This window comes from Lycium barbarum, chromosome 7, assembly GCF_019175385.1.
Source record: "Lycium barbarum isolate Lr01 chromosome 7, ASM1917538v2, whole genome shotgun sequence".
Lineage (NCBI taxonomy): Eukaryota > Viridiplantae > Streptophyta > Magnoliopsida > Solanales > Solanaceae > Lycium > Lycium barbarum.
Window position 1 is genome coordinate 92,286,904 of NC_083343.1, and position 15,213 is coordinate 92,302,116.

Below are 15,213 nucleotides of genomic sequence, written 5' to 3' on the forward strand. Positions count from 1 at the left end.
TGCTTGCAGACTTGGCGTGTATATCTGCTAGGGACAAAGTTTATGGTGCGGACGGACAACGTTGCTAATACTTACTTTAAAACGCAACGCAAGCTGAGTCCCAAGCAGGCCCGTTGGCAAGAGTTCTTGGCTGAATATGACTTCACGTGGGAGCATAAGCCGGGGAAACACAACCAGGTTGCTGATGCTTTGAGTAGAAAAGAGGTATTCGCTGCTATATATTCAATTTCTCGATTGGAGTCTGATTTTATTGATAAGATTAGACTGTGTGCTGCAAATGATTCATTATACACTGAGTTAATGAGTCAAGTTAAAGAGGGGACAGTGCGGAGGTATTGGATCGAGGACGATCTGCTCTATTTCAAAGGGAGGAGAATTGTGGTACCTCAAAGTGGTGGATTGCGTAAAGAACTAATGAAAGAGGCGCATGACACTACTTGGGCTGGACATCCGGGTGTTGAACGGATGTTGGCATTGCTGTCTAGGGTGTATTTCGGGCCAAAGATGGAAGATGATGTTGAAGCTTATGTGAAAACTTGTCTGGTTTGTCAACTAGATAAAGCTGAGCGCAAGAAGGAAGCGGGTTTGCTGCAGCCTCTTCCTATTCCTGAAAGGCCTTGGATGTCTGTTTCGATGGACTTTATTAGTGGGTTTCCAAAGGTAAACGGTATGGCATCAGTCATGGTGGTGGTGGACAGGTTCTCAAAGTATGCTGTTTTTATTGCTGCCCCAGTTGTGTGTTCGTCGGATGTTGCTGCAGATTTGTTTTACAAAAATGTGGTTAAGTTCTTTGGTGTACCAGCTGATATCATCAGTGATAGGGATACTCAGTTCACGGGTCAATTTTGGACTGCTTTGTTTAATATGATGGGAACTGATTTGAAATTTTCTACGGCGAACCATCCTCAAACTGATGGGAAAACTGAAAGAATTAATCATTTGTTGGAAGAATATCTGAGGCACTTTGTGACAGCAAGTCAGCGGAATTGGGTGGACTTATTGGACAGTGCACAATTTTGCTATAATTTGCATAAGTCGTCGGCAACGGAGATGAGCCCGTTTGAGTTAGCCCTAAGCAGACAGCCTATGACCCCACTTGATGTTGCTAAGCAGAAGACTCAAGGGAAATGCCCTGCTGCCTGTCGTTATGTCAGGGACAAGCAAGAAGTGCTTGCACAAGCGCAAAACAGTTTGCGCAAGGCCCAGAAACGGATGAAAAAGTATGCAGACCAGCGTAGAAGAGCGTTGGAATTTAATGTTGGTAATAGGGTGCTGCTCAAGCTTACTCCCCAAATCTGGAAACAGATTACAAGTAAGTTTAGGCACCGCGGTTTAATCCCAAAATATGATGGACCATTTGAAGTAGTTCAGAAGGTTGGTGAAGTTGCTTATAGGTTGAAACTACCTGAAAGGTTAAAATTACACCCAACCTTCCATGTAAGTTTTCTGAAGCCTTATTATGAAGATGCTGATGATCCGGACAGGAACCAGTCAAAGAGAGCACCGACTGTAGTGCGCACACAGTTCGACGCTGAGATTGAAAAGATATTGGATCACCGGGTACTTGGTGTCAAGAAGAATAGGCGGACAGAATTTCTGATTCAGTGGAAGGGTAAGCAAGAAGCTAATGCTGCTTAGGAAAAGACTAAGTCACTTTGGCAGTTTGACAAGCAATTGGAGGACTACCTGAAAACAGCCTCGACGAGGACGTCGAGTTCAACTGGTGGGGGTGGTTTGTTAGACCCCCAAGTTCGGACTTAGACACATGCGGGCGAGGGCAGTGTCAAGGGCTTGTACATTTCCCCTTGACATGGGCCTATGTGGTTGTTGGAAGCAATGTGCGGGGTTGCATGCCTATGGCATGGTGTGCAACTAAGTCAAGGTGTTTGGGTGTTGGCAAAGCAGCTTGACGAATGTCAATGGCACGGACAAGCGCATGGCACCAGACGGGCATGCGTGCAGGTAGTAGGTTGGCACAGGCAGACATGGGCATTGACATGGTTTGGCTGGGGCCAAGGCAGATGGGAAAGGTAAAGGGTTGGCATGGTGTTGGCATGAAGATGGGCGAAAAATATTCTAAGTGTTGGGCGAAGCTATGAGGCGAAAATCAGGCTAAGGCACGCGCGAGGCACATGAGCGAGGCAGGTGCACGGCACATGAGCGAGGCATGCGCGCGGCACATGCGTCGGTTACACAGTGTGCGCGACATGTGCGACGGTTAAGATCGGTTTTTGAAGGCTTTGCCCACATGGGAGAAATGTTAGGCTTAGGATATATATGCCATTATCCCAGTGTAACTGCTGGCACATGCCATGCACGCCCCTCCCCTTGTAACTGCTTGTAACTGCCCTGGCAGGTTTGTAAAGTAGACAGAATTTGGCTAAGGCATGATGCGGTTTTGTAAGCCTCCAAATTCGTGAATCCTTTTGTATATCTGAGAGATTATAAAAAGGTTGGGCATTGCCTGTAAACATTGTGTGTTCCTTTCATTGTGTTTGACCCGAAATTAAATCTAAGTGTCAAAAGTGAGGATGTGTGCGAAGGTTGAAGTTGGCTGTGACGCTGGAAAAAAAAAATCACCCCTGTTTCACTAAGCAACCCTCTTGTCGCAAGTGACAAATATTTGGAGTGTTTTTCAATTGCTATTCCTTGAGTCGAAATTAAACAAGAAAATAACTTTAATTTCTATGTTCCGATCCGTTTATTCTAGAAAATATTTTGGAAGTTGTTTTTTATTTTGAGGTTTTTTATAAATTTGGATGCATTTCTTTTTAAGTGAGAATATAACCTACCAAAACTTTTTGTTATTAAAGAACGTCTTTTGACCAAGTTTTACAAAGCTTTTCATTTGTTTTAGATATGACAAAAAAAAATCCAAGAAGTATTAAGGAGGCCTCTAAAATCTACTATTTTGCTTGTGTAGCTTCTATGGTTTCTTTTGGGGGTGGGGCAGGGGGTGGGAGGGCAGGGGCGGGTGTGGGTTGACTTAAAGAGGCCTTGACGTCAAAGTCGTTACATCACAATACCTTAGATCACCTAGAAGTTGGAATCCTCTGTTGCCTTGCTCTTTCTTTCATCATTCCACGAAACTTCCTTTACTCTTTTTAATATTAAAAAAAATCTATGCTTTATACTTTTAACCTATTTTGCCTATTTGAGATAAGACTACGACACCTTGGGCTCTACCCTTTATAAACCCTCCTACCGACCTCTCTTCTTCATATCATCTCCTCTTAAATTTCTTTGTAGTTGTAGTGAAAAACCTCTTAGGATTTTATCAAACTTCTTTCACAATATAATAGCAATGGCAGCTAAAAGATTCTTTGATGACTCTGCTGATCCTGACTCCAACCAATCAAATTACAAACGCATAAGAAAAACACCTTCTTTTGCTTCGTATGTCCCTTCATGATCGCTTCTTGGTATTCTTTTCTTTTCAATATTTCAAGATTTATCATCTCCTTACCTTTTTGTTTTTTGTCTGCTTGTAGTGTGATTAAAGAAGTTGTGATGGTGAATTTCTTGGATAACTTCTGTTCAGCCTTGGAACCCATGCTCCGAAGAGTGGTATATTTCTAGAATACTATACATTCGAGAGATATATTTTATCATTCATCTATTGATCCGGTCAAAGAACTTGCTCGGACTCTACACCTAAGTATTTGACTCTAGCATCGGATCATTAATGATGAAGTCATGAATTTTGCTAAGAATATTGAAAATTTAATATTTTTGATTATATACACAAAGTATAATTTTATGACGAAAGGGTGTATTCAACTGACCACCATTCACCTATTGTAGCTCTGCTCCGTCCATGTCCATGAGTCATGGACACTAAAGTATGATCCTATAGTAATTAATGACTATTCCTTATTCAATTTCTTTTGTTGAAATTACAGGTTCACGAAGAGGTGGAAAATGGACTTAGACTATGTTCTCGATCAATAGGAAGATCACCTTCATTAAGAATCAAAGCTCTTGAACCCTCAAACCTACGTTTAATATTCAACAAAAAACTCTCTCTACCAATTTTCACCAACAGCAAGATTGTGGATTCACATGGCCACTCTCTCCAACTCCTCCTCGTTGACGCGGCCGGTGATTGCCTGGTCCCGACAACCTTAGCTTCTCCAATTAAAATCGAGATTGTCGTGCTTGACGGAGACTTTCCTAGTGGAGAAAATGAAGCAAGTTGGACACATGAAGTGTTCAATAAGAACATAGTTAAGGAAAGGGCTGGAAAAAGACCATTGCTTACCGGTGAACTTAATATTACTATGAGAGATGGTGTTGCTTCCCTTGGTGATCTTGAATTTACTGACAATTCTAGTTGGATACGTAGCCGGAGATTTCGGATTGGTGCAAAAGTGGTTCACATTGGAAATGGTCAAAATAATACTGTTCGAATAATGGAAGCTATGACTGATTCTTTTGTGGTTAAAGATCACCGTGGAGAATGTAAGTCATTTTTTCACACTATCTTATTTAAATCTAAGTTTTTACTTGTTGAGTCACGTATATATAGGTCACTTCATGATGTTTTATGAACCTTTAACTAAAAACAAAATCACTTGGAAACTGTGATCGTTAGTGTTATTAGCTAAGATTAATGCCTAAAGTATTTTTTTAATGTATAGATAATCTAGGTTTTGAGTCAAACACTGACATCTATACCTAACCCTAGTTATATTATGTGGATACTTTAAAAATTTAAAGAAAAAGATTTGACGAAATACCAATTCATACACTCCATTTGATTCAAAGGCCATTAAGTTTGGATTTAATCAAAGCTCTCTTTGTCCATTGGTACTAAGATAGTTCAAAGCATGTCATGTTAATTAGTACTTCCATTGTTGTCAGGTGGGGTATCTCTTAACTTGTCAATTCAAAAGATGTAATCATTATTTTCCCACTTCATGCTTATACAACAAATGTATGTACGTGAACACCTGTCATATCTTTACAAAAGTATATGCCCTTTTTGTTCAATTTGTCCTAATCTGCTAATCATTTACGTCATCAGACCTAGCTAGTCGTGCTTAAAAAGATTCTATCGATTAGATTTATGAAATCTATTGGTTGTAACAGTACATCATTGGTGAATCTGTACTACAATCATATACTATAATTCAAAAATTGGAATTAATTCTCTCTATGTTACTACAGTGTATAAGAAACATTATCCACCAGCATTAGGAGATGATGTGTGGCGTCTTGAAAAGATTGGTAAAGATGGAACTTTTCACAAGAAGCTAACTTCACAAGGCATCAAGACGGTACAAGATTTTCTCAAGTTGGCAAATATTGACTCAGAAAAGATAAGAAGGGTACGTCTATCAAATTTAGCATGTAACACCCTTAAAATTTTTTAAACAATTTCACATATATATTAAGTTTTGCACCCATAATATCAAAGAAATCAGAAATGTTGAAGTCATCAAATTTAAATTTTAAATATATCACTGATTATACTGACAGATACTTGGAAACGGAATGTCGGAAAAAATGTGGGAAGTAACATATAGACATGCAAAAACTTGTGAGATGGGCACGAAATCATACATAGCACGAGGAGCAAACTACACTCTCATCCTCAATCCAATATGTCAAGTTATTAGGGCAACTATTAATGGGCAAATTTGCCACAGTAGAGAATTAAGAGGAATTCAAAGGGTAAGAAATGCTAGTTTTTTTTCCCCCTCTTTAACGTTTATAACACAGGTGAAATGTTTTTTTTTATGCTAGGGCTAAACGTTTTTACTGATTTAAGAAAATCTGTTTTTGTCTTCTTATAGGCCTATATTGAGAAGTTGGTGAAGGATGCCTTCACAAATTGGAATTCTTTAGAAGAAGTTGATGGTAGCCTGATCAATGAACCAGCTCTACTTACTCAAGGTACTTTAATTATTTACTATATATTTTAATCTTTTCCGTTTTTAATCGTTAAGTTTTTTATACTTATCTATATGATATAATATAAAGGTTGAGTAGTTAGCGAGCCATTATAACGACTGATACTTGATTATTCTGTATTCCCCAATTGAAACTGTTTTAAACTTTATAATAATAAGGTGAAAGGGATTTATTTCATTTTAGAATAAGTAGCACCAATTTTCTAATAACCATTATATATGCACAAAAGACTGTCCTTACTAAGGAGAAGTCAGCCCTTTACGCTTCTATATTTTAGTACGACGTGTTTCCCACCAAAGCCTAATTAATTAATACAAGAATTTGATAATGAAGTTAACATATATACATGCGTAGAACTTTTCTTACACACTGTATTAATATATTTTAACCGATTATATCAAATTATTTGCACTAACAATGCATAAAAATTGAAATACAACAATTTGACAGTGAATTTAACATATATACACGTATGAAACTTTACTTACACACTATATTAATATATTACAACCGGTTATCAAATTATATTTATACTGACCTAGCATAAATATTGAAATGCTTGACAATTAATTTGTTGTGTATGATCAGGAGAACCAGCAGTGCATCATCTAAATGCCTATCCTAGGAGTGCACTTTTGACTGCAGCAGGTGGATCTGATCAAGCAGTTGAGTACCCTGACTGGATTTTTAATGGAGTTCGTTATATCTCAGAATCTTCTTCTGGAGGGGAATTACATTACTTATGAACATTTAAGGAAAATAAAAGATTAAGAAAAAGGGAATCAAAGGAATGGATTTTACCATCACGTTGATCAAGGGCTTAAATGAAATGACACAAATAGTGAAAATTCATATAGTCCATCTTAATTTGTTTGACATTGAAGCGTAATTGCTTGTTGTTATTGTTGTTGTCTTGCTGATGTACATATACATATTATGTAACCCAATCCACAAAGCTAGGGGCAAAAAATGCAGGACTCGTGCCACCCCTTTGCGAAGGATGTGTGGTTTGCAATATCAGATTTTTTTTTTGCTTTGTTCTTTAATTTATAAAATCTCGATTGTTGTATTCCCCTTCTCTTTTTATCTGAATAACAAGATTAAACATTTTCTTAAGTATGTGTTCATCTATTTGAAGATAATTAGAACTCCATTAATGAGTTCTGTAATTGAGAGGAAGTAAGCATGTCAAGTGGGCCGAGCAGGCCCGGACCCGGCCCGGTAAACTCGGCCCAGCCCAGACTCACTAAGAGGTGTAAGGGGCTGAGCTAGGTGAGATTTATTAGGGGGCTGAGCCGGATAAGGTGCACAACCCCCTAGCCCGGCCCACCAGTAGCCCGGGCGATGGCCCACCGAGGCACCTACCCGGCCCACTTCAAATTTAAAAAAAGAAAAGAAAAGAGAGATAAATACTACATTTATTACTAATAATAAATATTTTAAAAACATTGTATCCCAATAAATTAGGAGTCTCTTTTTACGGAGCACTTTAGTTTTCTTTAAAATTGTATTTTAAAGCTATAGACAATCTTGTTTTCTCAACAAATATACCTTTGGTACATTTTCAGTATATAGTATATATTAGATTGTGATAGTTTTATATAAAAGTAAAATTCCATTAGTATGTCATATATACTGTGGATACATAGATTATATCAAATAGTACTCCATCCGTTTCAATTTACGTGAACCTATTTCTTTATTAGTCCGTGCTAAAAAGAATGACCCCTTTCTATACTTGGAAACAATTTATCTTTATGCAATGATTTATAGCCACACAAAATATATGTGACTCACTTAACACAAGTTTGAAAGTCTCTTAAACTTCGTGTCCAGTCAAATAGACATATCAACATCTACATAAATAATTTAAGATAAAACTTAAAACTTAAATTGATAACATTGCAAATTCAAAACATACAAACTTGAACAACGAAATATTGCAAATCAAAAGTTCAAAACATACAAATGAAACGGCTAACATCGATGGGCAGATTTAAAGAAGAGATAAACTTAAAAGTTCAATTTCGTGCCTTTTCACAAGTGCCTACACAACACACCGGTACCCCCCCCCCCCCTAATAGGCTAATACCCGGTGCTCCGGACTTGTGGAGATATACGTCACCACAATGTTGACATTTAACATGTTTTTCATTTACTCATTCAAAATGCATCCACACCGCACTTGAAGTTGATCTTCGAACTCGAGGAGAAGGTGGAGGTGGAGGATTATCCATGGAAGTTGAAAATCGTAATGTACACTAGTTGAATAGCAAATTTAGATAAAGAGAGAATTGTGGAAGAATTGTGTGAAAAATGAAGAAGAATGGAGGGGTATTTATAGTTTGAAAGTATGACCAAAGTGTAGTTATTCATAAATTTAGGGGTTCAAACAAAATTGACAACGACTAGTTTTTTAAATTTACAACGGCTAGCTTTTTGAATTTGACAACGACTAAACTTTTTTTAGTTTAGCAATTTTATCATTAGATGTAAATGTTAATTTTATTATTATTAGTAAAAGTAAATGTCTATTTTTGTATTAGAACTTTATTAAATAAAAAAAAGGGCCCGGCCCAGTTAGCCCGAGGTGTAGCCTCTATCCGGGTGGGCTAGGTTGGACACCCTTTTCCCTCCCCAAGCTCGGCCCCCAGCCCGACCCCTTAACTACGGCCCGACCCGGCCCCCATGTGGCCTATGTTTAAATGGCCCGGCCCGGCCCACTTGACAGGCTTAGGAAGAAGCTTAAGAGGTGAAGAAAAAGAAGAAGGTTGAATAGAGAGAAAGATCTGATCATATTCATTGACATGAATGTGTAAAAATGTTAAGTGTAATGATACAATGTGTAATCAGATATATATATTCCATGCTATGATCATTAGATTAGCTATAATTAATCATCATTTTAACTACTCTACACTAACTAACTTCATGAAAGTAGTTAGAGCTTACTTAACTAACTTTAGTCACTAATAACTAATTACTTGAAACGGTAAAAAGACCATTATGCCCTTACTATACTTTTCCACCTATTCTCTTTTCTTCAACACTCCCCCTCAAGTTAGGTGTCATGAAACTGTTTAACATACCTAACTTAGAATTAAGATAGTGATGCTACAAATCTGCAGGCTGGTTCTTGGTTGATATGCATTGAGGTTGCACCTTACCTTATTGATTTGTTTCCCTAATGAAGTGGCAGTCAATCTTGATATGCTTTGTCCTTTCATGATAGACAAGGTTGGCAGCTATTTGTATAGCTGATTTGCTATCACTGTAAATACTAACCGGTAGTTCAATCTTGACTTCCAACTCTTGCAATAATTCCAGTAACCAGGTAAGTTCTGAGACAGTAAAGGCCATGCTCCTGTATTCTGCTTCTGCAGAGCTCCTAGATATAGTTTTCTGCTTCTTTGACTTCCAAGACACTAGTGATTCACCTAGCTTGATTAGAAAACCTGATATTGATCTCCTAGTATGAGTGCATGCTGCCCAATCAGCATCACAAAAGGCATTGATTGACTGAATAGAACTGTTTGACATTAGAACACCTTGGCTTGGTTGTAGTTTGAGATATCTGACAATCCTTAGTGCTGCCTCCATATGGGACTTCTTGGGATGCTGTAGATATTGGCTCAGTGTTTGAACACAAAAAGAAATATTTGGTCTTGTGATTGTCAAGTACAAAAGCTTGCTTATGCGTCTTTGGTATGCACGTACATCTGTCAGTAGAGGATCTGTAACATTGCTGATTTCCAAGAGATTATCATACTCTTTTGTTGTCATCTTGACATTGGTGTTAATTAGAGTCTGAGTTGGTTTGGATGCTAATAGGCCAAGTTCAAATATTAGTTCTGTAACGACCCTTCCGGTCGTTATGGAAAATGTAGGGTCATCCCACCAAATAAAACCTTCCCAAGGGTACTACGAGCTAATAGAAACTCGATTTGATAAGTCTAAGAACTGAAAACTTGACTTGTTTGTGGTTGTTGTTTTATTGTATTGAGTCCGTCATGATCTGTGTGTCCGCTATAGCGGGCCATCCATAGCGGAACATGGGCTGCCATAGTGATGGTCGAGTTTCTATTGGTCCGCTATAGCGGTCCCTTGATCGTTATAGCGGGACTGCTCACTACAAAAAAATGCGGTTTAGCGACGGATCTTAGCGACAAAACAATTTCCGTCTCTAAATAGCGACGGATTACCTACGAAATTGTGATTTTGTCGCAAAATATGAAAATAAAAAAATAGGCATGTGGTATATACTACGGATTAGCGGCGGAAACTAACATCTGTCCCTAAATAGCGCGCAAAGTTTTGGCGCCTACTTTTTAGCTACGGATTTAGCGACAAAATTTTGGACGCTAAGTTTATTAAAGTTTAACGACAGATTTAGCTACAAATAATCTGTCCCTATTAATTTTAAGTTGTCAAAATATTTTTAAAGCAATTGCTACAGAAAATATCCGTCGTTACTGTTGTAATTTTTTATTTTATCATCTAGTACAATACTATACAGTGCCTCACTCCTAAATGTTAAACATATTCGTCTCTTTGATCTCTAGCTAGGGTTTGGTCTTTTCTACGACAATGCCCATTTTACTTCTTCTTTGCCTCTTATTCTTCGTCGACTTCATCTTTTTCATCGATTTCATCTCTTTCATTGATATCCTCATAGTTGATTTTGGCGATGAGAAGCTTTCACGGTATACATCACTCGCTTAAAATCATAGTTGAAACACCCATCTCACACATCCTCTATCGAATCTTGTTTTTGGGCGAAGGGTTTGGGTTAGGGTTTATGGAAGCTGATTTTGGGGTTATGGGTGTGAATTTCTTCAAAGATGGTGATTTTGGAAGTTTCAAAATCTGGTGTTAGGGTTTAATTCTCGGAATTCTTGCAGAATTAGGCCATAAATCCGGTGGACTTGCCTCTCTGAATCTAAATCAGGGCTATTTTAGTACTAATTACTCCATGGGAGAGGTATTTCTAATTACTCTTTTCTGAATTCTTTGGTTTAATTTGGAAAAAGTTGATTGAACGTGTTCAGATTTGTACCATCTCTGCAAAATTAAAAACGTGCAAAAGCTAAAGATTTCAATCTAAAAGAGTGATTAGAGATACTCTAGTTTGATTTCTTTGTGATATCCGTCTGTTTAATCGGATTCTCTTATGGTCAAGTCTTTAGTCTTACAATGTTTGCAGTCTTAAACAATGATTTTAGGGCAAAAAATTATTGGAATGTGAAATTGGACAGTTGGATTTGATAAGAAAAATATATTTTCATTGTAAAATAAGAAGAACAGTGAGAAGGAATACAAGCCAAGCATGTTCTACCCCTAGCAAAGATGTTCCTATGCTTGTTGTTGGTGTCAATGAGAAGGAATACTAGCAAAACTCCAACATTGTTTCTGTTGCAAGTTGTGCTACTAGCTACCTTGCTCTTTGGTAAAGGTTCCCTTTTTGTTTCTTGCCCTGTTCTTCATTTTAACATTTCAACATTAAGTGAAATTTTAATAATTCCTCAACTTGACGCGACTTTAGAAGTTATTCATGACAAATTCGGAACAGTTAGAGGGTCTTATGACCACAGTCCACTCCATAACAGTTCAAATAGTTCTACTCGTGTGTTAACTTTAAATACAACCTATGTTGTTTCGTACTGAAGTTGTTGTCATTTGTATAATTCATCACTCAGTGAAAACTGTTGGACATCCGAGAGGATTGGAGAGGTGGAAGAGCTACTTCATTCAACATTATTCCTAGTAGTACTAGAGCTATTAAAATTGTGGGAAAGGTGAAACCAATGGAAAGACATCTAAGTTACAACTATTGATGTCCCTGTGGTTGATCTCACTGTGAGGTTAGAGATAGAAACATATGATATCAAGTAAGATTGTGTAGTTTACTCCTTTTACCCCCCCCCCCCCCCCCCCCCCCCCCCCTTTCCTCTTTTTCCCTGAAAAATATCAATAACTTGTGTGCTTTATTCTATCCTGGCATGCGTACACTACAAACCTCCCTCTGTGGATCTAATTTTTGCAAACAAAGAAGTAACAATGATGGGCAAAATAGTCGTGGAGGACTTATGGCCATGTGGGCTGCTCATTTATATTTCTACGTCGACATTTTATTAGCGAGGAGTTTGAAAGAATCTTGAAGGGATTTCTAAGTTGTACTGAAATTTCCTTTATTGTGTACCACACTAGAGAGCCAACGTGTTAATTTTAAAGATTTGTAATTTAAATCAAAATGATATGCAAACTAGTAAACTAGTTGCCAGGTAGCTAATAGGTAAAAGTATCTACAATTAATCATTAAACTTTTGTTTCTTGCAAGTACAGTTTTTTTTTTTAACTGATCTTACATGGTCAAGCCATTTTGTGACAATATCTATGGTTATATAAAATGGAAGAGGGGAATACATAATTGGAACCCCTAGTCACAAACTTTGAATTTGTAGAATAAAGCTATATTTTGTGAATGTTGCTATTTTAGCAGGTCTTTTTTCTGTTAAAAACATGTGTTGTGCTTGTGCATTTTTCATATTTAGAAAAGCTTTTGAGAATAATTGCATTTGTAGTGACATGAAAGTATATAGGCTGTTATTTTCAAGCTTTATTCATCATTTTTTACATAACTAGAGGTCATGTGACTGGACATTGAGATAATTTTGTTTGTCTTGTAAAATGTGTAACTTTCCTGTTCTAAGAATCATAAGTGTTGAATAACCAGGTAAAAACCAAGTCACAAATGTAGGTCTATTTGGAGAGAAGTAGTTTCAAGTCCTTTTAATAACATTAGTATCTGGCAAAATAACAGTCTGATTCTAGGCAAAATTTGTTAATTCGATAAGAATTGATTAGTACTTAGTAGTATTTTGTTAAAAGATTTGCTTTAGATGCATAATGCTTAAAGGAGAGCAATCATGATGATAAATTCGTCCATTTGTTTTTCCTTTTCTTTTTTGCCTGGCATGGTCTTTTGGTCAGTCTGTTAAATTGCTTAGTTCTTTTTAATCTGATGCCAACTAGTAAAACTGACCTGAATCCCATGATTATATAACTGATATGTGTTAAAATTGACAATATCATCATCATCAGGCTGTGGACTCTCACTTTTGGTAGAGATTTCTACTAACTATCTGCGCCAAGCTCGGTCATTGCCATGTGTTTATATTGAGTGGCCTTGTGTTTCTCATTTTCTTTGGTTGTTTGTCGGTGGAGTTCGGATAAAGCTGAATAAAGTAGAGATAGACAAGCGCATGACACTCCAGCGAAAACCCCTGAAGAGACACGAGCAACTGTCGTCATTCCATCTTAGCACTTTGAGTCGAAGGTGAAGGCGAAGCACTAGTTGGAGCAATTTTCGAAGCCCCAATTTATTGAAAGGTAATCAATGTTGATTGTCAACCCTTTGTTTCACCGATATCTTTCTCTTTCATTATTTTTCACATAAGTTGAAAACTGAAAGTTGAGTCTTTTAAGCTATAGATCAGTTTCTTGGTTCTATGCAGTTATGTTTAGTTTGGTTGTTGAAAATATGTTATGTAATTTGCAAAGTTTTGATGTAGTTGTCATTTACCATTATAGTTATCTGGTGCATTTGAATTGTGATTTCCGGTGCATTCATTTTCAATTGTACTGCACTAGTTGATGCAGTTTTTGTTATAAAAAGACTGATGCATTTGAGTGAAAAGTCTGGTGCATAAACTGGGGGTGAGAATTGGTGCATTTGAGTAAAAAAAACTGGTGTGTTTGGCGCATAAATCTGATAGCAATTAGTATCAGGTACTTTGGTCGGGCGAACTGCAATATATTTGCATGTTTACGGAATTTAAAATTGTTTCGTACGTGGTGACTGATCTCGAGTTGTGCACATACGTAAAACATTATGTGATCTTATTGACCTTTATAGATGAAATATTCATATTCATTTGTCGGACACGAATGTATAAAACTTTTTTAAGGTTTTCATTTACTTTTATATACAGGATAGAGCTGCGGAATTGTTAGAGAACCAGTGATCACAATAATAATTACATTTGATCAGATGGATGTTGCAGCTCGAATGTATTACGAGACCGTGGAAGGAAAAGATGAAGAGAAGACTTTATGGTCTTGGGTCCCAAGGGAAACTATAGTATGAGCTTGGTCCTACTTTCGATTCTGATGAACATCACTCTCCAGCAGCACATTAGTTAGCTTTGTCTTTTCAAATTCCTTTCTATCAGTTGAAGAATAATTTTGAATGTTGACGCTTTAGGATTTATGTATTTTTGGATCTACTTGTTAATGTTTAGATTACTATTTATATGAAAGTGGATTCTTGTAATGTTCATTGATTATCACTACATTTAATATGTTTTCCAGGGATTTTGAATAACAATATTAAAATATATAAGAAAAAAATAGTGTAGCTAAATAATTAATTAATATAAAATTAAAAATAATACTATGCAAATTGCGACGGAATAGCTACGGAATTTTCGTAGCTAACATTTCTCTGTGACGAAATCAACTACCAAATTAGCGACGGACGCCAAATTTTCGTCGCTAAAGGCTTAGCTACGAGCATTTTAGCGACAGACGAAATTTTGTCACTAAGCCGTCGCTAAACAGCTTTAGCGATAGATTTGGGTGGTTTAGCGACTAATTTAGTTTGTCGCTAAAACCAGTTTTTTTTTTTTTTTTGTAGTGGCTGCAGTCATGGTTTGACCGCCGTAGTAGTCGACGGGGGACATATTCCGTGTTTTAAAGACTTAGTCTCACATTCTTTATTCGTAATACCCCAACACAGTTCCCTACAAGCACCTAGGGTGAAATTTCAAGCTAGGTGTCACGCCCCAAAACCCACCCTAGACGTGACCGGCATCCGACGTCATGAATAATATCGGAAGAACCTAAACAATGCAATAATAACACTTGAACCCGCCAGGTTCAACATTCACCTCCAACAATTTATAAAATAAATGTAACGTCAAGTTCCTTTTAATACTCTTTCCTTATTAAACTAAACAAATTTATAAATAACTACATATATCAGGATCATAATTATGAAATAAGATCACGGAAGTCTAATATAAGTAATAGTCATAAACGTGGCAAACACCCATTAAGTCGTACGACCCACAATTCTGACAACTATCTATGGAGCTTCTAAGAGACATAACAATCGTCTAACTTCGGGACGCAGCCTGAAAATCTAGAATAATAAATGAAACAGAAAGTGTCCCACGAACAAGGATGTGGGCTCACCAAATCAACAACAACAGCAAGTTCTCTTAAGCGTCGAGAGTA

General features: G+C 37.1%; 1 protein-coding gene and 1 long non-coding RNA gene across 4 annotated transcripts; both read left to right on the top strand.

Annotated features, from left to right (window-relative positions):
• The first annotated feature begins 3,215 nt into the window (after positions 1 to 3,215).
• Positions 3,216 to 7,032, top strand: LOC132603562 (protein SAR DEFICIENT 1-like). Its single transcript, XM_060316697.1, has 7 exons — positions 3,216 to 3,396; positions 3,492 to 3,567; positions 3,903 to 4,461; positions 5,170 to 5,330; positions 5,482 to 5,676; positions 5,799 to 5,898; positions 6,505 to 7,032. Exons 1-7 carry the CDS (start codon positions 3,305 to 3,307, stop codon positions 6,660 to 6,662), a joined length of 1,341 nt encoding a protein of 446 aa, XP_060172680.1. The 5' UTR covers positions 3,216 to 3,304; the 3' UTR covers positions 6,663 to 7,032.
• A 3,363-nt stretch (positions 7,033 to 10,395) lies between these two features.
• LOC132603563 (uncharacterized) lies at positions 10,396 to 14,252 on the top strand. 3 transcript variants are annotated; one of them, XR_009568399.1, is made up of 4 exons: positions 10,396 to 10,897; positions 11,613 to 11,804; positions 13,018 to 13,305; positions 13,908 to 14,252. It is a non-coding gene; the product is annotated as an uncharacterized LOC132603563 (long non-coding RNA). The 3 variants fall into 3 exon arrangements; XR_009568400.1 differs by having other exon boundaries at positions 11,613 to 11,777; XR_009568398.1 differs by lacking the exon at positions 11,613 to 11,804 and having other exon boundaries at positions 10,411 to 10,897.
• Positions 14,253 to 15,213: the final 961 nt, after the last annotated feature.